Source organism: Scyliorhinus canicula, chromosome 13 (assembly GCF_902713615.1).
Source record: "Scyliorhinus canicula chromosome 13, sScyCan1.1, whole genome shotgun sequence".
Classification (NCBI taxonomy): domain Eukaryota; kingdom Metazoa; phylum Chordata; class Chondrichthyes; order Carcharhiniformes; family Scyliorhinidae; genus Scyliorhinus; species Scyliorhinus canicula.
In genome coordinates, this window is record NC_052158.1 from 131,324,031 (window position 1) to 131,349,713 (window position 25,683).

At 43.0% G+C, this 25,683-nt stretch overlaps 1 protein-coding gene across 1 annotated transcript in view; it reads left to right on the top strand.

Moving 5' to 3' along the window:
* The window catches only part of LOC119975980 (melanotransferrin-like), a 63,812-nt gene extending 38,678 nt beyond the window's left edge, over window positions 1-25,134 (top strand). The window contains exons 11-16 of the mRNA XM_038815982.1: window positions 3,668-3,862; window positions 6,610-6,766; window positions 11,804-11,868; window positions 15,395-15,582; window positions 20,210-20,399; window positions 21,772-25,134. Coding sequence (XP_038671910.1) covers window positions 3,668-3,862; window positions 6,610-6,766; window positions 11,804-11,868; window positions 15,395-15,582; window positions 20,210-20,399; window positions 21,772-21,836 — 860 coding nt within the window. The 3' untranslated portion in view covers window positions 21,837-25,134. The remainder of the gene's footprint in view (window positions 1-3,667; window positions 3,863-6,609; window positions 6,767-11,803; window positions 11,869-15,394; window positions 15,583-20,209; window positions 20,400-21,771) is intronic.
* The last annotated feature ends 549 nt before the right edge of the window (window positions 25,135-25,683 follow it).

A 25,683-nucleotide genomic window follows, 5' to 3' on the forward strand; every position in this document is an offset into this window, starting at 1 on the left:
CATAGAATTAGAAGTTCAGCAACAAGCTGAGAAAGCATTTTGTACAAGAGTGATTAGAATTTCAAGGTCTCTTACTGGTTAAAAAACGGAATTTGTTTGCATAATTAGTAACACACAGATATCCAGTGGGATTGGTTCAGCAGCATGGGATTGTTCAAAAGGCACTGTTTCAGACAAAATATTAAACTGAGTAATTAAGCAAGAAAATATTTCAGAGAAGCGAGTCAAAAGGTTATTCATTTGAACTTTGACCATTAATAATCCATGAATTTAGAGGCAGCATGGTGGCGCAGCAGTTAGCACTGTTGTCTCATGGCACCGAGGTCCCATGTTTGATCCCGGCTGTGGGTAACTGTCCGTGTGGAGTTCGCACATTCTCCCCGGGTTTCGCCCCTACAACCCAAAAGATGTGCAGGGTAGGTGGATTGACCACGCTAAATTGCCCCTTAATTGGAAAAAATGAATTGGCTACTCTAAATTTATATTTAAAAAAATAATCCATGAATTTAGTTTCTTGTTCTCATTAACTATCCCATTTGTCCTCTGGAAGGATTTGCTTCAAGGCTTTGTAAAGATACTGATTTTTTAACTTGCTAGCGGTCCACAGGCCAGTCTTTATCTCCACGGAAGAGTAATTATTGACTTAAGCTAAATTGATGTGCAGATAAAACCCAATTACCTAATTGATTGTACTCTTTCTGAGAACAACCTGTTCAAACACGAAGACATGTTGCTGACCATATCGTCAAAGGGCCATAAATTGTAAGCTGTTCTGTTGAATATTTTAGCCGGTATTAAAGATTGTTCAGTTCAAGGCTACACAGCATGGCATTGGCAGGCGTGGATGTCTTTGTTTGAACAACAAATTGCCTTTGAATCTGGGAGACTGGTTGCTTCTGGTTTGGAAAATTGAATTGGTGTCAATGGGGAAAGAAAGATGCGGTAAAGGAAAAGATGGTGTAACATGTACATAGGTACGTAGAAGATAGGAGCAGGTGGAGGCCTTTTGATCCCTCGAGCCTGCTCCGCCATTCATCACGATCATGGCTGATCATCCAATCAATAGCCTAATCCTGCTTTGACACCATAGCCTTTGATTCCCATTCTCCCCAAGTGCTATATCGAGCCGCCTCTTGAATATATTCAAAGTTTTAGCATCAATTACTTCCTGTGGTAATGAATTCCACAGACTCACCACTCTTTGTGTGAAAAAATGTCCCTTATCTCAGTCCGAAATGGTTTACCCTGAATCCTCAGGCTGTGACCTCCGATTCTGGACACACCGATCATTGGTAACATCTTCCCTACATCTACCCTGTCTAGTTCTGTTAGAATTTTATAAGTCTCTATGAGATCCCCCCCTCATTCCTCAGAACTCCAGTGAGAACAATCCTAACCTAGTCAATCTCTCCTCAAATGACAGTCATTGGAATCAGTGTGGTAAACCTTCGCTGCACTCCCTTGAGAGCAAGAACATCCTTCCTCAGAGAAGGAGACCAAAACTGCACACAATACTCCAAGTGTGGCCTCACCAAGGCCCTGTACAATTGCAGCAACACATCCCTGCTTCTATACTCGAAACCTCTTGCAATGAAGGCCAACATACCATTAGCCTTCTTTACCGTCTGCTGCACCTGCATGCTTACCTTCAGCGAATGGTGCACAAGGACATCTAGGTCCCGCTGCACACTCCCCTCTCCCAATTTACAACCATTCAGGTAGTAATCTGCCTTCCTGTTTTTGCTTCCAAAATGAATTAACTCACACTTATCCAAATTATACTGCATCTGTCATTGGTTTGCCCACTCGCCCAACTGTCCAGATCTTGCTGTAAGATCCCTGCATCCTCTTAACAATTTACCCTCCCACCTAATTTGGAATCATCTGCAAACTTTGAGATGTTACATCATCCAAATCATTAATATATATTGTGAATAGCTGGGGTCCCAGCACCAATCCCTGTGGTACCCCACTGGTTACTGCCTGCCAATTTGAAAAGGACCCATTAATCCCTACTCTTTGTTTCCTCTCTGCCAACCAGCTTTCTATCCACCTCAATACATTTCCCCCAATCCCATGCGCTTTAATTTTGCACAATAACCTCTTATGTGGGACTTTGTTAAATGCCTTCTGAAAGTCCAAATATACCACATTGACTGGCTCCCCCTTGTCGACTGTACTGGTTACCTCTTCAAAGAATTCCAACAGATTTGTCAAGCATGATTTCCCCTTCATAAATCCATGCTGATTCTGACTGATCCTGCCACTGCTTTCTAAGTAGACAACCATTTGGTCTTCCATGCAATCACTTGGCATTGAGCTTGTCAGTTTTTTTCTCAATCAGGCATCAAGCTGAGTGCAATTAGAAAAATATTTTATTCCAAAGAATAGGTATTTCCGTATAGGACAAAAATTCCAGTTTGGTCATCAGGTGGACAGACCTGTTCGCCAAAAGTAATCATGTTTTCAAATGTTACAGGTGTATATTAACATCTCTGCAGGAGCTGCAACCTTCCATTTCAAAATAAATGGAAAACCCCTATTTGAGGCTCTTCTGTGATCTCTTCCATTGCAAAAGTGTTCACATTTACCTGCAACACCTGCTATATTTCAGTAGTGCTGTGCTAGTACTGTACAATAGTTTGGAAAAGCAAGATCTGCTTGAAACTAAGCATGTAACCCTGTGCATTGCCAGATCCAGTTGGCTTTTCAGCAAGAGGATTTCCTTCATTACTTTGCAGCTTCAAGTGATTTTAATATAGATGCGAGTTACCCAAGCTCGTTGATTAGAGTTCAGTACAAGACCATCTCTTTCTAAATTTAAGAAACAGTTATTTGAGGATGCCCTGACAATTGTGGGCGTTTGACAATGCCATGATTTGACGTACATGGCAATTCTCAGTAGGATAGACAAAGTGGCCATGGGGTAGAAATGGTTAAATTTACAGTGCTGAGAAAGGCCATTCAGCCCATCGAGTCTGCACCTGCCCTTTGAAAGAGCACCCCACTTAAGCCCACCCCCGTACCCTCTAACCCAGTAACTCCACCTATCCTTTTTGGATACTAAGGGCATGTAGCATGGCCAATCCACCTAACCTGCACATCTTTGGACTGTGGGAGGAAACCGGAGCACCCGGAGGAAACCCACGCACACACGGGGAGAATGTGCAGACTCTGCCCAGAGAGTGACCCAGCCGGGAATCGAATCTGGGACCCTGAAGCTGTGAAGCAACTGTGCTAACTGGGTAGGAAGCTAATGATGCTGGATCAGGCAACCAGTAGTGAAATGTTGGCTCTATTACATGTTTTACTTAAATAAATATTGAATAAAATTAAATAAGGTGAGGGTGGATTGGATTTTGAATTATAAAGGTCCTGCAGGGAACAAATCTGTCCCTGGTCACTATCTGTGTCTCATTCAATCAACGCACATTGATGCCTTACCAGTTACAATGGGGGTTAAATTCAATTTAACGGATAGGCAAAAGAGGTGGCAGTGGATTGACTGTCCTTTGCACATCCTGTCTGATTTCCCTTTCCATTGCGGTTCCTACCATAGTTAAAGTGCCAGTTGGCTGATCCGCTACTTTGTTTTGTACGCATTGCAAAGTTGAATTTCCTTCCCAATGCCATTCATTAATGTCTTTATGTGTATTTCCCGATCTAGGTGACCATGATGGAGCATCATATTATGCTGTGGCAGTAGTAAAAAAGTCGAGTCACAACTCCTTCACCATCAATCAATTGAAAGGAAAGAAGTCCTGTCACACTGGGATCGGCAGGACAGCGGGCTGGAACATCCCCATTGGTACCTTAATTGAGAAAGGGGACATCAAGTTAAAAAAATGTAATATTGGTAAAGGTGAGGAAGATTTTTTTTTTGCAATTAATGTAATTGCTGGTTTAACTCAGCTGGCTGGACAGTTGGTTTATTAAAAAATATATATATTTTCATTTTTATTAAAGATTTCCATTTACAATAAATGTTATAATCAAATCCATATTGCACATCACAAAAACCCTGCCCACTGCACACACCTCTCACCAGAACAAAGAAAAAAGAAATACAAACCCAAACACCTCCCCCCCCCCCCCCCCCGCCCCGCCCCAGCAAGCGATGGTGACTAATTCATTAAAGTAGGCAATGAATGGCTGCCATCACCGCTAGAACCCCTCACCCGACCCCCTGACGGTGTACTTCAGTTTTTCCAGGTACAAGAATTCCATTAGGTCACCCAACTATACCCAGGCGCTGGGCATAGTAGGGGATCTCCACCCCAGTAGACATCTTCTCCAGGCAATCAACGAAGCGAAGGTGAGGGCATTTGCCTTCACCCCCATTTGCAGCCTGGCCACACTGACACCCTGAAAATGGCCACCAATGGACATGGCTCCAGATCAATATTCAGAACCGCCGACATGGTGCTAAAGAAGAAGCCCTAACGGTTTGGGACAAGACCAGAACATGTAGGTGTGGTTGGCCAGCCTCCAAGAACACCGTTTGCTACCTGTCCTCTACCTCCGGAAAGAAGCTGTTCACCTTAACTTTGGTTAGGCGCGATCCATCTTAAACTGGATCAGACCAAGCTGCGCACATGACGTTTGCCCTACATAGGGCCTTGCTCCACACCTCATCATCCACTATTGAACCCAACTCCCTCTCCACTTCCCGTTCACCTCATCTACCAGGTCCGAATCCTTTGGCAGAATCCTCCCATAAATGCCGGATGTGCTACCCTCCTCCAACTCCGCTGGCATGGTGGCCCCCACCAAGGCCTCCAAACTCCCAATTTATAGTTCAATTTATGGAGCCGGCCCCAATCATGGCCCACCTGAACACCCAGATATCTGAAGCTAGAGCTGGCCAGATGAAAAGGCAGCACCCCCAAACTGGCTGACCTCCCTGAGGCGGAGGGGGGGGGGGGGGGGGGGGGTTAACCAGAATGTACGCGCTCTTTTCCAAATTCAACTTGTATCCCGAAAAAGAACTAAAGCTCCTCAGTATCTCCATTATTTCACCAATAGTGGGGAATGGGTCCGTAATTTAAAGCAGCAGATCATCAGCATATAGGGACACCCTATGGTCCACGTCTCCCCTAGTTATCCCCTTCCACTTACGCAAAGCCCTCAAAGCAATAGCTGAGGGTTCAATTGCGAGCGCAAATAGGAGGGGGGGGGACATTGGAAATCCCTGTCTTGTCCCCCTATTTAATTGGAAGTACCCCGGGCTCACTGGTCCGAACACTGGCCGAGGAAAGCTGGTTCATGATACAGGGTGATGCCAACAGCGCAGGTTCCATTCCAGTATCGGCTGAAGTTATTCATGAAGGCCCCGCCTTCTCAACTTTGCCCCTCGCCTGCGGTGTGGTGATCCTCAGGTTAAATCAGCACCAATCAGCTCCCCTCCTCAAAGGGGAAAGCAGCCGATGGTCATCTGGGACTATGGCTACTTTTTACTTTAAGAGGGAACAAGCATATCTATTATAAAAGATATGGATGTCGAAGGGGTGTAATCAGTAGCAAGTATCGTTTAACATGCATTAATTCAAGAGAATGACATTGAGGGATGGAAGTAAATAGGAATATAAACAATATGACTGTAGGTTGCATTACATAATACATCAAATGGGGCTATTGGTGGAGACCTCATTGAAACCAATAATATAACGGCACAGTAGTATTGAAGGCTAACCACAATATCCAGTGGGGACCATAGAATCAAAAAATGACGCAACCACAAGTGACAACTTGGCCCATTGTGTCATTGTTCACTCTTTAATAGAGATTTCTATTTAGTCCTGTTCACCTGTCCTTACCTCAAAGCTCTGCAAATCCTTCCCTTTCAAGTATAGAGCATACATTCCAGGTGAACAATACCACACCTGAAGTAGCAAATCTGATTTTGGTCATTGTACTATAGAATGGATTTTCATGCACTAGAAGCTTGAACTTTTTGTCCTTGCAAATTATTGCCCCATTTCCAACCTGCTTTTCCGCTCTAATGTCAATGAATGTGTTGTTGCCTCCCAAATCTGGCCACCATTGCCAGAACTCCATGTTTGCACCCCTCTAATCAGGTTTTGCCCGCCACAGCACAAAATGAACCTTACTGGAGGCACAAGTTATAACCTATGTGTCTATGACCATGGTAAATTATCCCTCCTCATCCTGTATGCAACCTTTGACATGATTTACCACACCATCCTCATCCTCTACACCATCATCCATCTGAGTAGGGCTGCTCTTGTCTGGTTCCATTTCTGTCTATCTAACCATAACTAAAGACTCACCTCAAATGGCCTCTATGCATTTCCACATCATTACAGCTTTTGACCCCAAGGATCTACCGTTGCCACTTTGGTCACATCATCCTAAAACATGGCATCAGTTTCCATATGTATGCCGATGACACCCGGCTCGGTCTTACCACCACCACCACCTAATTTGTGCCCAAATACATGCAAGCTCTGCAGAGCGAATAAAAATGACAGTAGTCCAAACATGCATTCTAGTCTGTGCACGAGATCTTTGAAGATCATATGCAGAGTAACGCTAGTTACCGTAACAAATAAAGAGAAGGTTGACAATTCCATTGTCTCCCTTTTACAGCAGTCAGTGAGTTATTTTCTGCAAGCTGTGTGCCAGGAGCTGACCAGCCAGGTTACCCATCAAGCCTTTGTGAATTGTGCATTGGAGATGACAAGGGGAAGTCAAAGTGTGCCTTCAATGCAGAAGAACGATATAGTGGCTATTCAGGAGCATTCAGGTAATCTGATAGAATAAGGTAACTTGAATAATAGCTGGGTCTGAATCTTTTTACAAAATGTCACAATCAACTGTTTACAGTGGCACTGTAAACTGAAGGAGCAAAAGTCATCTGGGACCCATTGGCATATGAATTCTTGAGAGTTGCAGGGGGTAGGATATGTATCAAGTGGCATTATTCCACTTCCAATTTCAGAATCTAGGGGGTAAATCATCCATTTTTCTGATGAGTCATCTGGTTTTGAAACCACACGATTTTCGTTCCATTGAAATCGGTGAAAATAAAAATTGGGCCATTTCGGCGACAGCCGTAACTACAGATTTACACCCAGTGGCAAGTAGAAATTCAATCTTAGGTTTTTTTTGTCGCGCTGTTGGGAGAAAAACTGGAAGGTAACCTCATGGCAACCTGTGTAACCTCTCCTGCACCATAAGTGCCCCTCCTCCTCCTGTCTGTAATCTTTGATGATTGACCACACCATCCTCGTCCAAAGCCTCTACACCATCTGAGTAGGGCAGCTCTTCTCTGGTTCCATTTCTGTCTATCTAACTATAGCCAAAGAGTCACCTGAAATGGCTTCCCTGTGCATTTCCACATCATTACAGCTTGTGTCGCCAAGGATCTACCCGTGCTAATTTGGTGCGTCACTGGCAAGGCCCTTCGAGGCAATCTTCAAACTCCCTTTCTAACTGCAGAAATGGTGAAAATAATAACAAAAATAAGGCTGGGAATTACAAACTAAAGGCACAGAATAGCTTCTTGAGAGTCTAAAAGCGATCTAAAGGGTTAAAATTTCCTAGCTCCCTCCCTGGTTAGGTTTTGTTGAAATCATTGCTACATTTGAACCTTGTTATTCCAGAGGACCAATAACCTTGCAATTATCATTTATCCCTCACCAAGATCTGTACACCTGACTTCAGTGGAGCTTTAGATCAGGGCAAGGTTTGCCATAGAGTCGTACAGCACAGAAAAGGCCCATCGAGTCTGCACGGGCAACAACTACCCCTAATCTCACGCTAATCCCATTTACCAGCACTTGTCTCATATTCTGGAAGGTGATAATGTTTCATCCAAGTTCTCTTTAAAGCTTGTGAAGTTTCCAGCCTCCACAACCTTCCCAGGCAGTGCATTCCAGATTCTCATTACACTCTGAATTTCTTTTTCTCAAATCCCCTCGGAATCTCCCAACCCTCACCCTAAAACTATGCCCCTTGTGATTGACCCCTCAACCATGGGGAACAGCAGCTTGCTATTTACTCTGTCCAAACCCCTCGATCTGGCCCCAATCACTGTTTGTCTGGAGTTTGCACATTCTCCCCAATGTCTGCGTGGGTTCCACCCACACAACCCAAAGATGTGCAGGTTAGGTGGATTGGCCACAGTAAATTGCCCCTTAATTGGAAAAAAAAATTGGGTACTCGTATTTTTAATAAAACAAACAAAAAATATCCAATTAATAATTGTCATTTACACTGCTTTATCAACCACGGAATTGATATTGGGAAAGAGGGAATATGGGAAACAACTCTTTCTTCTGTGATCCTTACCGTTCAGGAGGAGTAACAGTTACAAAGAAATTGAACAGCACGCTTCTGATATCTGTTTTCCATGTAAAATTTGGTTACATATTTTGCTGGTCTCTCTGCATGAAGTTTATCTGGATGGTGAACGTGACCGCTTAGACAGAGTTGGCAGGACCCATTCAAAACAGTGAGGTGGAAATTTATCTGAAGCTATTGAAGGCAAATTGATCACAGGTCAGGACCAAAGGTGATAACTAAAAAAGGCTTGTGGCTGTACAAGACAACTATCTTATACTGCATGATAAGACAAAACTCAGTCAGCATCCATGACTATAAAATACTGTTTAAAAACAATAAAACAGTAAAATCTTAGCAGTCACACAGTTTAACTAAGGGTGTACATGCTTTAAAGCATGGCTTAATGATTAACTGGGTTGGGGGGGTGGGGGGCGGTCGGCGTTAAGCAGATATTGTTCGCAGTAAAATAATTGAAAGGAGAGATTCTGTGTACAGAATTATATAGTAATTCCTGCATTAATTTACAGATAACGCATATATTCAGTAAGTGACTTATTGGTGTGGACTTTGGGTGATAATGACTGAAACTATCTGCTATCTGCTTCATTATTCCATGGAACTTATAGCAACTTCAGGTGTTTGCACGTGTGCAGAATAATACTGAAATCCAGAATTAGATCCAAAGAATACGTCAGATAGGAACAGGCAACGCAATTTCAGAGGGTCTGTGCTGGTGTTTGTAATCCATCTGCGTCTCTCCCTATTCCACCTAGATCACCTTTGCCTTGCAACATATCCCTTTCCTCTTCTGGCACATCCAAGTTTTCTGGCATGTAAATTGTTAATCTCAACCACTTAGCAGTAGCAAGCTCCCCATTCTAACTGCTCTTTGAGCAAATAAATTTCTCATTTCAATATTGGATTTATTTGTAACTATCTCATATTTATCGCCCTTTGTTTTTGATTCTGTCACAAGTTGAAAGATTTTCTCCACACCTACCTCGTTGGTTTAAAGACTTATAATGGGTCTCTTCTAAATCTTCGCCTTTCTAAAGGAAAAAAGCTCTAACCTGTGCGATTTTTCCCAATTGCTGTAATATGTCTGGTACTATCTTTGTAAATCTTTTTTTTTGTATTTTCCCTAACGTTTCAATGCCCTTTTTGTATGGAGAGCAGAACTGTACTTGGTTCCCGATGCACAGCCTGATCCAGACCCTATACAAGTTTAACATAATGTCACTATTTTTAAATTCTGTCTCGCTAGAAATTAGTGTCAGTGCTTTGCCTACTGCGATGCTACTTTTACTGATTTGTCCACTTATAGCCCTAGATCAGCAGAGACTGCCTAGATCAGCAGAAACTGCTGTCAGTGATCCTATCCTTCTCCAAGGAATAAGCTGTTGAGGTCTACCAGGCTGTAATTCCTAAGCAAGTGGTGAAATGACAGAAACTTTCATTTTGGAAGGCTCAGTGGTTAGCACTGCTGCCCCATGGCATCGAGGACCCGGGTTCGATCCTGGCCCAGGGTCACTGTCCATCTGGAATTTGCACACTCTCCCTGTGTCTGTGTGGATCTCACCCCCACAACCCAAAGATGCAGATGGATTGGCCACGCTAAATTGTCCCTTAATTGGGGAAAAAATAATAATTGGGTACTCTAAATTTATAAAAACAACTTTCATTTAGTCTCACTGTAAAAACCCTTGAAGAAGTTACATCTTGTTGAATGAGTTGTCACATCAGCAACAACGGGTGGAATTCTCCCCAGAAAGTGTTATGTGTGGTCTTCGGCAGTAATTGAGGTGCGATTCTCACCGGGTGGATAGGCGTGATCCAGATCGCAATCCACCCACAATTAAACATGTTTTGGAGCCGGGGTGATTCGCTCCATGAGTGATGCACCCCCGATCTCAGAAGACCACTACAGCAGCATCCCATCCAAATCATTGGCAAGACCCCCACCTCCTCAAAATCTCTGGCTAGTCACTCACCTCCTTCACCCTCCGAACGCTGGCAACGCCGCAACCAACCCAATTTCTGGCGCTGCCCCCCTGAAGTATCATCCCATTATGGGTTCGCCAACGGCTCCCCCTCAGGTCCCACACCTTGACTGTGCCAACATAGCACTACCCCTGCACCATCAACCTGACACTGCCAGGGTGCAGCACTCAGACAGAGCAACTGGTCTTTCTAGGAAGGACTTCAGAACAGAGGAAACCACAACAGAAAAAAGTTGTGGTCAGAAGCAACACCTGCTCTTTCTAGGATGCACTTCAGAGTTAGTGGACAAGGAAGAACTAAAAAAACAAGCAAACAATGCTAATTCGTCCTTTGAAATAGCCTGGATCTGTCAAGCAAGAGGCTTGTAAAAGGTAATGGATGGTGAAGAGCTATAAAAACAAAGCTACACCCTCCTTTGAAATAGCCTGAACCCATAAATCTAGAGGCTTATAAAAGATAATAGACCATGAAATTGAATGTAAACTATCCAGTTCAAAACTTGTAGGATTATCAGCAAGCCCAGAGACTTGAAAAAGTTAAAGGGGAATGAAATTGAACGTGAAAAAAGTACTTCAACGGTTTTCACACATCAATGTGAAGATTTTACGTTCATTTGACATGTCTTTGAACTTGACCTGCTTGAAAGTTACAAAGGGGGGGCCTGGGGAGCAAGGGGGCACACAATATGTTTGACCCCTGGCGAGAATCCACTTTTGGACCTCACAACCTATTCAAAGGACCAGTGGAAATCCCGGCTAAGGCTAAAGGTCTCGGAAAATCGCCCCGACCTCTACTTTACATGTGCTATATAAATAATAAAATACCCCAAAGCATTTCCAAACACCCTCACAAGACCTGAAATTTTGTAATAATGGAATGTCAAATTTCTCTGTTATGCCATGTGTTTAAATATTTGGTTGAAGTATGTTGATAATATTTTAGTTTCCATCTTAATATAATTATTTCACTATCTAAGATTTTAAATTGGATGTTTCTAATGAGACTACTTCAGTATGATTGGCTGTTTGTCTTATTTTCTGAAATCAATTTTGCTGCACCCCTGGAAATTTCCATGACTTGACTCACACCAATATCAGGAAACAGGATGTCCATGACACAAAGATCACTGGATTTTTGTGAGAGCTTTCTTAAAGGTCAGCAGCGAGTGGTGTTGTTTTGTTGCTGACCATATAATCCAATTGTACAGTGTACCACCCGCATAAGGTGCTTTACATTGCTAATAAATATGGACGGAGATGGCAAAGGCACAAAATGAGAAGGTGAATGAAATAATTGGATTTACTGCACTGAATTTTCAAGCACAGAAATCAAGAATTGGGAACTCATTGCATATCGGATTACAGGGGAAAATTAATGTTTAGAAACTTTGTAGGCTACACATTTATCACTCAACGCATCGCACTACTGTGTCATCACAATTTTTGTATGTTGTAGAAATGACATGAAAGTAACTTATTTTCTTTGAAATCAATAGGTGTCTTGCAGAAGTAGGAGATGTAGCATTTGTTAAACACACAACAGTTTTTGCTAACACTAATGGTAAGTCTACTCTTCTTTCTCCATTTTCCATGATATCCCAAATCTCTATTTCGACCTCTAATTTCCTTTCAATTACAATCCTGGGCACTTTTCTCCCACACTTGTGCTACATATATATTCCTTCTCCATGTCTTATCTTCCATTCTAGTCTCCTCCACAATCTTCCTGCCCATATATTTTTTTTTCCTCGCCTCACTTTTACTCCTCTATACTGGTCAAAGGAAGGTTGGAATGCATAGACCAGGAAATACCATCATTAATCTGTCCAGCAAACTCTGAATTTCAAAAGCAGAATACACAGTTCACTACCTATAATCTCTCAACAAGTCTCACCATAAATCTCAACTCCAATTTCCAGTGACTGATTTTATCGTCCGTCTCCTCTTCTGGGGCGGGATTCTCCGACCCTCCATGCTGGAATCGCGCCCGGCGCGGGGGCGAAGAATAGCCGTTCACGCCAGAGCTCCGGTGCGACGGCCCTTCTGCGGTTCTCCACGGACCCGCTAGTCGCGCGCACTCGGCGCAGCGCCTGTGAGGAGCTATTGGAACAGGCCTCCGCGGCGATTCTCCGGGGTCTACCAGCCGAACTCCCGCCGGCATGGTGTACATGGGGAGATAATGACAGTGGCTGACACAACTAAACTCCTCCTCTCGGGGGTCCCCTTATCTGCGTCTGATACAGACGTACCATCCTGTGGCTGACCACTTTCCAAAGCAGAAGATCCTATCCAAAGGGGTGGATCCTATCTGGTGGGGGGGCAGGGGATATCTGACTCCGGGGGGCCTCAGCGTTGGCCAGGCCCGCGATCGGGGGCCACTGATCGGCAGGCCATCGTGATCTGTAGGGGACCTACCTTACTCCGCACGGGCCCACTGTGTGGCTCCGCCATGTCGGCGGCGCCCACGCACGTCTGCTCGGTCTGGCCAGAGCTGCGGGACGCACGCCCGGGCCCTGCTAGCTCCCATGGAAAACGGAGAATCACTCCGGACTTTCGAGGAAAAAGTCCGGAGTGATTCTCGTCTGTTTTCCGGCGGGCATGGGGACTTAGTCCCCAAAAGGGAGAATCCCGCCCTTGAACGTCATCCCATGTCCATTCATTGTTATTATCGTGGATGGCAGGCAGCAAGGTGGCGCAGAGGTTAGCACAGCTGCATCACGGCGCCGAGGTCCCAGTTTCGGTCCTGGCTCTGGGACACTCTCCGTGTGGAGTTTGCACATTCTCCCCGTGTCTGCGTGGATTTTGTCCCCACAACCCAAAAATGTGCAGGGTAGGTGGATTGGCCACGCTAAATTGCCCCTTAATTAGAAAAATGAATAGGGTACTCTAAATCTTTTTTTTAAATTATCGACGATGGCAGTATACTGTTTCTTAGGATTCAGCTTGGCAATAAATACTCTTAGCTATGTTTCAAAGCCTTAATTCTGCAGCCAGCTGTGAAGGACCATTTTCAATGTTTCATTACACTGACAGTTGCCCACAGACCTTTATTGGGCTTTTGAAATTGCTTTGCATTGAAATTAATCTGTCACTTAATGGCCCATTCCGCCAACCTCCAGTTTTTTTAGATTCTTCCTTGCATTTTGTAATTTCCCCAGGGACATATCAATGCCTGCACTATGCCAAGCCTAAAATATTTACCTTCATTTGGTTTCATGTGCAACTTAGGGTTAGCGGAGATCATGTCAAGCACAGCTCCCTCTATAAGGGATCTGCTCACGACAAACAATGGCATGACTCGTCAACCAGAAGGACTGAAAAATCCTTTAAAGCACAGAGCATCTAAATCAGGAAGAATAAATGAACATATTTAATTATAATACTTAAAAAAAAATTTAGAGTACCCAATTATTTTTTTTTCCAATTAAGGGGCAATTTAACGTGGCCAATTCACCTAATCTGCACATCTTTGGGCTGTGGGGGTGAAACCCACGCAGTCACGGGGAGAATGTGCAAACTCCACACGGACAGTGACCCAGGGCCGGGAGTTGAACCCGGGTCCTCAGTGCTGCAGTCCCTGTGCTATCCACTGCGCCACATGCCGCCCTTTAATTATAATGCTTGATTGTAATACTATGTACAGAAAATGAGAAAGGTTAGAATTAATGTCTGAAGGAATGAGACTTTACACTTATAAAATTAAATATTCAATGACAGAGCTGTTGTTTGACAGCAATGAATATTTTGACTGCTAGAAATTCACTTACACCTTGAATGCGCAAGTATTAACTTTTTCTGTCAGATTTAGTGGGTAACTAATGGGGAAGTCCAGCAACTTCATGCCTTTATGTGGGTATCCCTTTATGTGGGTATCCCATTAGGCGACTGGTGTAGCAAGGTTTGTGAAGGAGCAAGAAAAATTGGACAGCAACTTCCACACTTCTGCATCTACCTGTTCTCCAGAGTTGCTTTCCAACTCCTTCCAATGTAATGTTGGGCACCGAATACCTCCTGTTACTTTTAATACAAAATCAATACCTCAGTAAGATCGCCTCTCCGTTAGGCAGCACGGTGGCACAGTGGTTAGCACTCCTGCCTCATGGCACCAAGGTCCCAGGTTCGATCCCGAGTTTGCACATTCTCCCTGTTTTTGCGTGGGTTTCACCCCCACAATCCAAAGATGTACAGGGTATTTGGATTGGTCACACTAAATTGCCCATTAATTGGAAAAAATGAATTGGGTACTCAAAATTTACTTTTCTTTAAACGGTAAACAAGTTCATCTTTTGTAGTCTCTACTTGTAACTTGTATATAATATCAGGTGTCAGACTTAGCACTTTGCTATATCAGTTTCAATATCATTCTGTGCTTCTTGTGGTATGGTGACTTTGTTTCCATCTACACAAACTGTTGTCACATATTTGTTTAGAATTATAGATCTTTACAGCATTTAGCCCAATATGCCAATGCTGGCTCTGAAATAGATATTCACTTGTTTGCACTCCCCCCCCCCCCCCCCCCCCCCCCCGACTTTTTCTCCAATCCATTTTAAATATTTATTTTCAAATATTTATCTTTCAAAAGCTATTATGGATTAGGTTTCCACGCCAGATCCTGCCAGGGTAATAGATTTTCTAAAAAGCACACATAAATACAATCATATGTTTCCACCACTTCAACCTTATTTTGCTCTTTGTTTAAAAATCTGCTACTTCACATTTTTCTGCATTGAAATTAATCTGCCACATAACTGTCCACTCCAACAGCCTCCAATCTTTGCATTCGTCCTCACAGCTTGACATTTTCCCCAGGGCATACCAATACCCACAAGCTGCCAAGCCAAAGATATTTAGCCTCAATCTTTGCTTTCAGTTCCTTTACAATTCTCTAAGCCAGGCAGTCAATTTTTTTTTTACTGCTAATTGATTTAATTTTCATAACTGATTAAGCATCTAAAAATCCATGCATTCCTTTCACCTATGCACTCTAATCTGGGAGAACCTTTTTATTGCTTTCAATTGTACTTGTTCAGCTGCACCAGATATTCAGACTTCATACAGTAATGAATGTGATCTTTTTTCAATAGGAGCAAATCAGGAACCATGGGCTGTGAACCTCAAATCCAGCGACTACCAGCTACTGTGCATGAATGGCGCACGGGCAGAAGTGGAGCAGTGGAATGAGTGTCATTTGGCTCGGGTTCCATCGCACGCAGTGATGGTTCATCCTGCCACGTCCATCACGGCAGCCTTTGGGTTACTTGATAAAGGACAGGTAAGCAATTCAGGCACTGTCTTTGTACTTCAGTTGCTTTCCCAAGCAATAAAAGAACAACAATCAAAGTAAATGCCTCACTCAAGTGTGGAAGAATGAACAACTTGACTTGCGTGCTATCTCAACAACTGTCGATTATAAATCACTCATGCTAATCCTCTGTACTCTTAACTTAAACACCAATTTAGAGGAGTTTGTATTTTGTTATCTCAAAGAATGATGTAATCTGTATTGCTGTGTCTCCTTTACTCTCACCCTGGTTTCCAACATTGCCCCACCCGCACCAGTTTTGAATTTCGTTTACTGGAGATTCGCCTCATCTCTCCCAGCTCATACTTTAAAAAAAAATACATTTAGAGTACCCAATTATTTTTTTTCCCAATTAAGGGGCAATCCACCCAGCTGTACATCTTTTCGGTTGTGTGAGTGAGACCCATGCAAACACGGGGAGAATGTGCAAACTTTACACGTACAGTGGACCGGGATTGAACCTGCGACCCCAGTGCCAACAAGTCCATCTTTATCCATTAGGTCAATTACTTGCTTTTCCTTATCTCCTGGTCACTATCCTACTCAATTCTCCATTGTGGCCTTCTGTTAGTAGATATGAATAATAGTTCCCTTTCAGAATTTCCATCATCATCCCTTTGTCAAAGACCCATCATCTATACAACTCGGGCCCTACTGCATCCTGTGTTTCCTCTCTCAGATTCTTGAACATGCCCCAGCACTATGCCCAATCCCCCTGAAACTCCCTATTTGAATAACTGCGTTTTGGTTTCTGGCCTTCATCCACCACTTGAATGGCCAAAACACAAAGATTATCCTCTATATTCGCGACCATGGTGCATTATCTTTCCTCATTGGCCTTGACTTTCATGGGATGTGGGCATTGCTGGCTAGGCCGGCGTTTATTGCCCATCACTAACTGCCCTCAAGGGTGTGGTAGAGAGCCTCCTTCCTGAACTGCTGCAGACCATGTGGTGTAGGGATTTCCACAGTGCTGTTCGGAAAGGAGACAGTTGACCATATTATGCTCCTCCAATGATTGTGCTATCATCCAGCTCCATGCTGCTACCCTTACATGGTTCCAATTCTGCCGAACCAAGTTTGGAAGCATCGCCTGCAATGGTTAATTGATTCCAAGGTGAAATTCTGATTACACTTCATTGTGCTATCACTAAGATTGTCTCTTTCCAGCTCCAGACCGACGCCTGAGTTTGCCCTGTCTCAGTTTATCTGCTGCTGAGCCCTCATTCATGCCATCGTTCACTCTAGGCTCAACTACTCCAGCATGCTGACTACTCTCCTACATCCAGCCCTCAGATCATCTGAGATCATCCGAAACCTAGCTGACCATGTCTTAATTCGCAGTAGGTCCCATTGCCCTATCACCTCGATGCTCGCTGTGTTCCCGGTCTAGCAGCATCTCATCCTACCCTATCTCTGTAATCTGCTCCATCCCAACAACCCTCCACAATATTTGCATTCCTCTAATCTCAGCCTGTTACGCATTCCCAATTATGTTAAAAGTGCTGTATTGATATAAGTTTTGGGTTTTCTCTTTCAACACTGTTATATTTGGAGCTCTCCCAGGGATATATCTTTAGTCTCTTCCTCTTCGTCATCTAAATAATGCCAGTGGCATCCCCAGAAGGCATGGGGCGAGCTTTCACATGTATCTTGATTATGTCCTTTTATACATTGCATGCTGTTTAACTTCAAGTTTTAGGTATGTCAAAACTTCCTGGAGCTCAACATCAGGGCTTTTGGAGTTACTGCTTTTGATCCAGCCATAAACGTCACTCCTAAGCTTCTGACTTATTTTACTCTGGAGGCACTGTCTTGGCTAGAATCAAACCATTCTTGACCGTGGTGCCACTTTAAACCCACTTTCTAACCATTAAAAGCATATGACTATTTCTGTAACGTTGCCTAGCTCTGCCCCTGCTTTATCCCCATACTACTGAAATTATTTTGCAGCCTTTATTAGCTACAGACTCCATAAGCTCCAATGCTTTTCTTGCTGGTCACACATCCTCCATAAGCTCCAAATTCAGCCATAATTCTACCGCACTAATTTACTTTCGTCCCAAGACTCACTCACAATTCTTCTTTTCACAGACTTATCTTGGTTCTCATCCTCTTAACGCATCACATTTGAAATCCCCCCCCCCCCCCAACCCCACACACACACACACACATCTCCTCCAGTACTTTTCCTCACCAGAAATGCTCTATTCCTCCATCCCCAGCGTTTACGCAGTCTCTCCTTTTGTGGAGGAGTCTGCAGCTGCCTTGAACCCACCTCTCCAAAATTCTCGCCTCGACCCATCTCACTGATGCAACAGTTGGTCATCCATCCTAATCGCACATTACCTATGCCAAATATCAGTTTACATCTACTTGTCAAGGGCCTTGCGATGCTCCTTTCTATTAAAGTGCTCTGTGAATACTAGTTATTGTTGCATCGGTTGCTGTTAAATAAGCTAGCAGTTGCCAATGAGAATAACAGCAATTCCTGCAGAGAGAGAGAATTAATTTATTTTCTAATTTTCCTTTCTTCTCAATGGAAAGCAACCTGCCTTTGTTCACAGAAATTTGCTAACCCTCCAATAGAATATAGGACTACAAATTAATAGAAGTTAATTTGTTCTGTATGAGAGGATACGGGCAATTCTAAAGTAGTACAGAAAGAGGATTTTACACAAACATGTTAGATCAGTACCGCAACAAAGCAAATTAAACTCCAGGGTGGGAATTGTCTCTGTGCGGCATCGAGTGAAGCTATGAACGTTTTAAACGCAGTCAACGCTTGGTCAAACACCAATGTTCGAAAAGCCTGAGCACACGCTATGTTGGGCTGGGATGTGAATGAGATTCACACTTCCTTGGAGCAGGATCAGGCCCAAGACATGAATCTTGAAATCAAAATCACCTGATGTAATAACAGCCAAAAAGGCACGACAAAAGCTTTGGCCTTATTTAAGTAATTCGTTCATTTTAATTAAGGGGAGATGGTGGTAATGTCACTGAACTAGCAATCCAGGGAACAGGGGTTCAAATCCCACCATGGCAACTGGGGGAAACTCAAATTCAATTAATAAATCTGGAATTGAAAGCTAGTCTCAGTAGTGGTGACCATGACAACTATCACTGATTGTTGTAGAAACCCATCTTGTTCCCCAAGGAAATCATCCTTACCTGGTCTGGCCTGTGTGCGACTCCAGAGCCACAGTAACTACCCTCTGCAAGTGAGTGACAGATGCCAGTGTGCCCACAACACACAAAGGGATATTTTTAAACCTGCAATCAGTGATTTTCTGGCTTGAACATTGGAATAACCAGTTTTAGCAATATGAATATCCCAGAATTTATATTACTTGTCAGATTTTCTGTTATGCCTGGTGTGTATTTGTCATCGCTAAACACAATTAGAGCTGCTAATCTTTACAATATTTATATCTTATGCTTTGCATTTTGAGGTTCTGATGTAGAATAAAAAATATTGGAGTTCATTCACTTTATTGGCAAGGAAAGGAAGGCTGTTGTCCAGAATGATTTAAAAGCAAAGTGAATGTAAAGCAAAGAATGTCAATACTGGGGTGAAGAACAGAGGGGAATAGCCACTCTAGTAAATATGAAAACTCTGATTAACAATCAAATGCATTGAGAAAGACTGATATATTCTGCACACTCTGTAGGGAACTGCGCTCAATAAAAACAGGTCAGAGAATCAGAGCTGTAGTACTATCTCTGACCTTGCTTCTTTCTAATGGGTCTTAGATCATAGAATTTACAGTGCAGAAGGAGGCCATTCGGCCCATCGAGTCTGCACCGGCTCTTGGAAAGAGCACCCTATCCCAATAACCCAGTAACCCCACCCAACACTAAGGGCAATTTTGGACACTAAGGGCAATTTATCATGGCCAATCCTCCTAACCTGCACATCTTTGGACTGTGGGAGGAAACCGGAGCACCCGGAGGAAACCCACGCACACACGGGGAGGATGTACAGACTCCGCACAGACAGTGACCCAAGCCGGAATCGAACCTGGGACCCTGGAGCTGTGAAGCCATTGTGCTATCCACAATGCTACCGTGCCGTGGGGGGGGGGGGGGGGGGGGGGGGCTTCCTCCCCCACCCCCTGTAACCCCACATTGATCATGGCCAATCTACCTAACCTGCACATTTTTTTAAAGTTCAAGGCAAGGCACTATTCATTTAGTTAAAGCTTACTATGGGATGTTACCTCTGTATTACGGATCCCTATTCCATCTCCTTGGTTAACCATTGATTTCAGTGCATTCTCTGAACTAATCTTCCAACTGTGAGAGTGCTACAATATCAGCATGACTGCAATTCAGATTGGACATTAATCTCTGCCAGCCTTTCTACTGTTTAGGTGGATTTAGTCAAAGAAAAATAGGGAGCTCACTTGGTATTCTGGGCAACATTCTTTCCTCAAATAACAGCATCAAAAATGGACTGGGAACGTTTGGTGGTATCTTGTCTGCGGTGTGTTAAATAAATGGCAAGCGGCTTGTCCGTATGACAGTCCCGTCAAAAGCAATCCATGGTATGCAATGCCCTGTGAGATGGTACATAAGTGCACTTTTCTTCTAGGATTTCTTTGGGCATGACGATAACCTCAATGGTTTTAAGATGTTTAATTCGTCGGATTACGGTGGAAGTGATCTGCTCTTTAAAGATTCTACTGAGAAAATCATTTCAGTTGGGGAGAAAATTACGTATGAAGATTGGCTTGGAAAGAACTACCTGGAGGCAATGAAAAGAATTGAATGTTCTGGTGCAAGTGAGTTATACACCCATCTATTTCTGCAGTTATCGTATCTTTAAAGGGGACTGCTCATATTTTGACTCTGTATTTCAATGCTTTACTTATTTTTATATGTCAGCTTTCGCCCCTCAACTTGTAACCTGAAAGTATAGATTCATATTGGATTATAGACCCACAGGCGTTGCAGTATTTCCTCCTTGTGGTGGTTCCACACATCACTCAAGTAAACTTTGCTGACGTGAGAACACGGGCAATGAATATTAGTAGGCTATCAGACATTTGGGAGCCACCACAGTTATTTTATAATATAATAATCTTTATTGTCAAAAGTAGACTTACATTAACACTGCAATGAAGTTACTGTGAAAAGCCCCATCTCGCCACATTCCGGCGCCTGTTCGGGTACACAGAGGGAGAATTCAGAATGTCCAAATTACCTAACCGCTCGTCTTTCGGGACTTGTGGGGGAAAACCGGAGCACCCAGAGGAAACCCACGCAGACAAGGGAAGAAAGTGCAGACTCCGCACAGTGACCCAAGCCGGGAATTGAACCTGGCACTGTGAAGTAACAGTGCTAACCACTGTGCTACCGTGCCGCCCATAGAAAAACTCTGTGAGCCTGACGTGATTTCTGTCCTGACCAACGTCTACATGTGTATACTTCCAGCAGAGAGTTGGATGGCTATCAGGATTAGGAACCAAGCCTGTTTCTTTTGATCCCACCTCTGGCCTGGGAAGGCAGATAGCTATTGGGGCCCTGCCAGTTGGACGATTTAAGTTAGTTGACATAAACAAAGAAAGAACTCTAGGATGTCCTACCCTGCACGTGGGAAAAGGGCCAAATACAGGCAAATGGGGTTATCTTAGATGGGCTCTTTGGTTGGCATGGACCAGTTTGCCAAAGGACATGTGTCCGTGCCACAGATTCTATGTCTCAGCTGCACTTTCTTTAGCAGAAAGCTCAGTTTACCTCTGTTTACGAAGTGCATTGCTTTCTGCATAGCATGTCATTATCGTGATCAAGTTACATCTTAAACATATACAATTTTAAAATTGCATTTTAATTTCACTTTGTGATATTTATAACCTTTTTAAAAAGTGAATTAAAAAGATGAAGGCACAAGTTAAAATAGCGCATACAGCACTTTGTATGGATGCTAAATAATACTGAAGGGATTAAAGCTGTTAGTATTTTCAGATCCACAGCTGTCACCCTGTTTCTCTCTCTTTTTTTTTGAAACAATGCTCTCCATTCCAAAATCCAATTTATCTTGTGAAGGGCTTTGTGACATTTTGACAATATTATCAAATGCGATATTTAGATTAATAAATGACTGACTTTTATTGTTATTTGACACGTCACTCAAATTATCCCTCTTTCTTCCAGTGATTCCATCTACAAGGTCATCGTTGTGTCTACTCATTTTAATGTTACACAGTTTCTTCTTGTAATCGCCAAGTCCATGACCTGCCACACGACCCGTTTCAAATCAGAGATGTGCGGGCAATTTGTCCTTGTTGATCCGAGCTACTCGAAGAGAGGAACTGAAACAAACATGAAAACACTCTGCACCAGACAAAATGGAGTTCACAATTTAATCTGCTACCGAGTTGCAACGATTTAGAGCTGAAAGCAATAAAGCATGGTTCGTTTTCCCCAGCTTGGTAATGCCACCACAGCTCCGAGATGTCACAGAGCAGCTGATTTAAGAAGAGTAATTTGTAGATTTATGTACAAGTGGTAGAAAAATGATTTGGGGTTGATCATGACGTTTAAAGAGGAGGCCTTTCGTTGTATGTAGTAATTTATTAGTTGCATTCAGATTTTGTTACTTATCAGCAGTTTCTGTAAAAGCAGATGCTACATCAGTGTGTGTACATTGCATATTATTTTTAAATACTGCTGTAGAAATACTTAGTTGATACTGTTTACATTTAATGGAACAACTTGTACAACAAAATGATTTATGCAGGATGCCTTACAATATAAGTAGGGCTTATACAGCATCTTCAATGGAAACTATCTGAAACAAGTCTGTTTAGGCAAATATATCAGAGGGCAAACATTGCCTGTTACTTACCCTGTGCATACCATCTCTAACCGCAATGGCCATATCAGTGTATATGCAATTGCTTGTTACACAATAGTATCGTACCTTCTAGTAGAATTGTTCTCCAGCAGTCATAGTTGCTTTGTTTGTGTCAGCTTCTGTCACTAACTTCTTTGTGTCACTACCATGTGTTAGTTCAATGGAAAATTCCTGCAAATCTGTTTTATCTTTTCAGAAACTTTGGAGACTACTCCCAAGATGCTATTCATTATTTTGTTTTTGGAGGAGAAAATTGTCGTGCTGGTAGAGAGGAGAAATGGAATGCTATAGAGTCAGGACCTGGATAGCATAGAAGATAGACATGGGAGGGGGTGAGTCTCCCCCCCTCGCTGCACCCGGCGCAAATCCTGCTATGTCGGGAGAATTGCAGGAGGGCCCCGAAACGGGATTTGTGTGAGGCGCACATCAGTTTTCCATTCTCCTGCTCCACTCCAGCAGTACCTGATCAAAACTCATTTACATTCATTTTAATCTAATTAACAAGATTAAAGTTGAATGAAGCAGCCTCCCAGTATTCACTCCCCCCGCCCCCCCCCCCCGTCAAGCAGGAAGTCACCAGGGTATGAACACTACTGATCCCTATGCACCAGGATCACCGAGGAGGAGCAAGGGGATGAGTACTCTTCCTACACTTACTTCCAGGGTGCCAAGGGAGACCATAAGGTTAGGTGGGGGGGCGGCGGGACTTGGGCTGGAGGGGCTCAGGTCAGTGTTCTTTCCTGGGATGAGAGTCATGTGGCAAGTTTTCCCTCTGTAGCCTTGAAAACTCTCTTTCAGCATGTCAATTTCAATGATCTGTCAGATGAACGTCTTCCCTTTGATCTGTTGGAAATCCTTTTTACACATTCAATTTTATTCCCCTTGAGCTTTTTCAATCCTCTTGCTGAGAAGTCTAAAAGCTTTGAACTGCATTATTTACATTCAATTTCACAGTCCGTTACCTTTTACAAGCCTCTTGATTTATTGGTGCAGAATATTTCAAAGGAGGGATTAGCTTTGTTTGTTTTTATAGCTCTTCATGGTCCGTAACTCTGAAGTGCTTCCTAGAAAGATTAGATGTGGTTTCTAACCACAGTTTTGTTGTAAAGAGGCGGCTGTTTCTTTGTTCTGAAGAGCTAACTAGAAAGAATGTTATTTCTAACTAGTTTTGTTCCTGCTGGGGTTTCCTCTCTTAGGTCCTTTCAAGATGTACCAGGTGCTCTGCCTGATGACTTTCTTTCTGCTGGGGTTTCATTTCATTTCATTTCATTTCACTGTTCTGAAGTCCTTCTTAGAAAAACCAGTTGCTCTGTCTGAGTGCTACCCGCGACACCCTGACATTGCCAGCTTGGCACTGCCAAAGGGTGGGGCCTGAAAGAGTGAGCCTGAGCCAAACCTAGAGTGGGGTGTTTCTCACTATGGATTCGTGGAGTGGGGGTGGCCTTGTCAGTGATTTTTGGGGGAGAGCTAGTGTTATTCTGATCTCTGAGGATCCAACCATGCCAACATCTTTGGGTCCCACCATGCAAATCACCCCGGATCCAAAAAAACATTGCGATCTGGATCACTCCGATCTATCCGATGGGAATTGCATCTCGTTTCCTGCCGGAGGCCACATTTAGAAATCTTTCAGAAGAATCCCGCCCCATGGCTCGTTGCAGTCCTGAAAAATGAAAAGATAAACTTGGATGGAATTGAAGAAAGGACAAAGCAATATAATTAAGTAGAAAGCTACAGGCTGAAAGGCTTCCTTTGTCGCTGTAATATTCTTTGAGGCACAATTTCTAGCTGTCCGATTTAAAGCCCCCCCCCCCCCCCCTCCCCGAAACAGACTAAAAGTTCATCTTGGATTCATCCTTTCCACAAGTAGTTGAGCAAATCTTGGCGTTCACTTATGAGAAATAATCCATTTCCTCTTTTTTCATTGGGCATTTTCATGGCTTTTGACCAAAAGAAGTAGAATCCCGTCATTTAGTTCTAACACTTGGTTTTCAATCCAGTCTCTTCTGAATGTAAGGTCCTAGTCAAAGAGCTTCCATAAACTAAATTGGGTCAGGAATCCATAGCATAGAACTGCGAATAAATTGGTTCCAAGTTGGCAGCTTGCTCAAAATGCCTGGGATAGGGTGTGACTGTGTCCCAAAGTTTTTCTTCAGCGGATGGATGAAGGCATATTGCTGGAACAATAAAGGGAATTCTACTCTTTAATTTGAAGCACATGATTAGTTTCATGCAGATGCCAGATGCCGTTTTAATGTGCATTCCACATAATGTACAACATTGTATCCTCTATGTGTGATTGATGCTCTTAGTAAACCTCACAACAACAAAAAAACATTCCTAATATTGGCACTAACCTTTTCGTGGTTGTTATAATTTAAGGTATTTATTTCCCGCCAATTCACTTTTCAGGTCGCCAATGTAGATCATTTACCAACTACAAGGTTGACACTGAAGTACAACAAACTTTCCAGAGAATGTTGGTTTATAAACAAAAACTTGATATCCCTTTTGTTTACAAGTTAATATTCTGTGGTAAACTTAGCGGTACTGATAGAGACCCCAGTGATGTCATTGTTATTTGAACATATTGCAAAAAGGGCAACAAAGGCAGCCCTGGCTTGTAGAAGCACTTTTAATAAATACTTCAAAATATTCAATGATATATAATATTTATTTTTGAACAATTAATTTTACTATTTCCCCCCCTATTTTCAGTGATCCTTCTTGTAGAGCTTCAATCGATCAACAAATGGAGTAGACAAGTGCATCCATCTGGAATGTGGCCTCATATGTTTTTGAGAATATCATAATTGATTTACAACCCTGGTTCAGTGTCTGTGGGCATTCTTGTTAAGTGGACCTCAGTTCCTTACCAACCAAATGCTTCCCAATTTCCAGGAAACTGTAATGAGACCCGAGGTTGAACCGGGAACCTTGCTACCTGTAATCTGGCTTTCTGGAAAATATTACTTGCCATCATGTTATAGGGGTGCCATCTTCAAATTGAGTACAGACTTTATCAGACCGAGGCTCACGCTATAAACCAAAAGACATTATTAAATATTTAACAGGCAAATTCAAGACAAATGGTGCATTTACAGCAACTTGCAAAGTTTATGTCAAAACAAAAAAAAAAATTTCAACCTAAGTTTGCCGACTGAGTTATTAAATGCCAAATGTTTATTATGGAACCGCTGATGTAACTC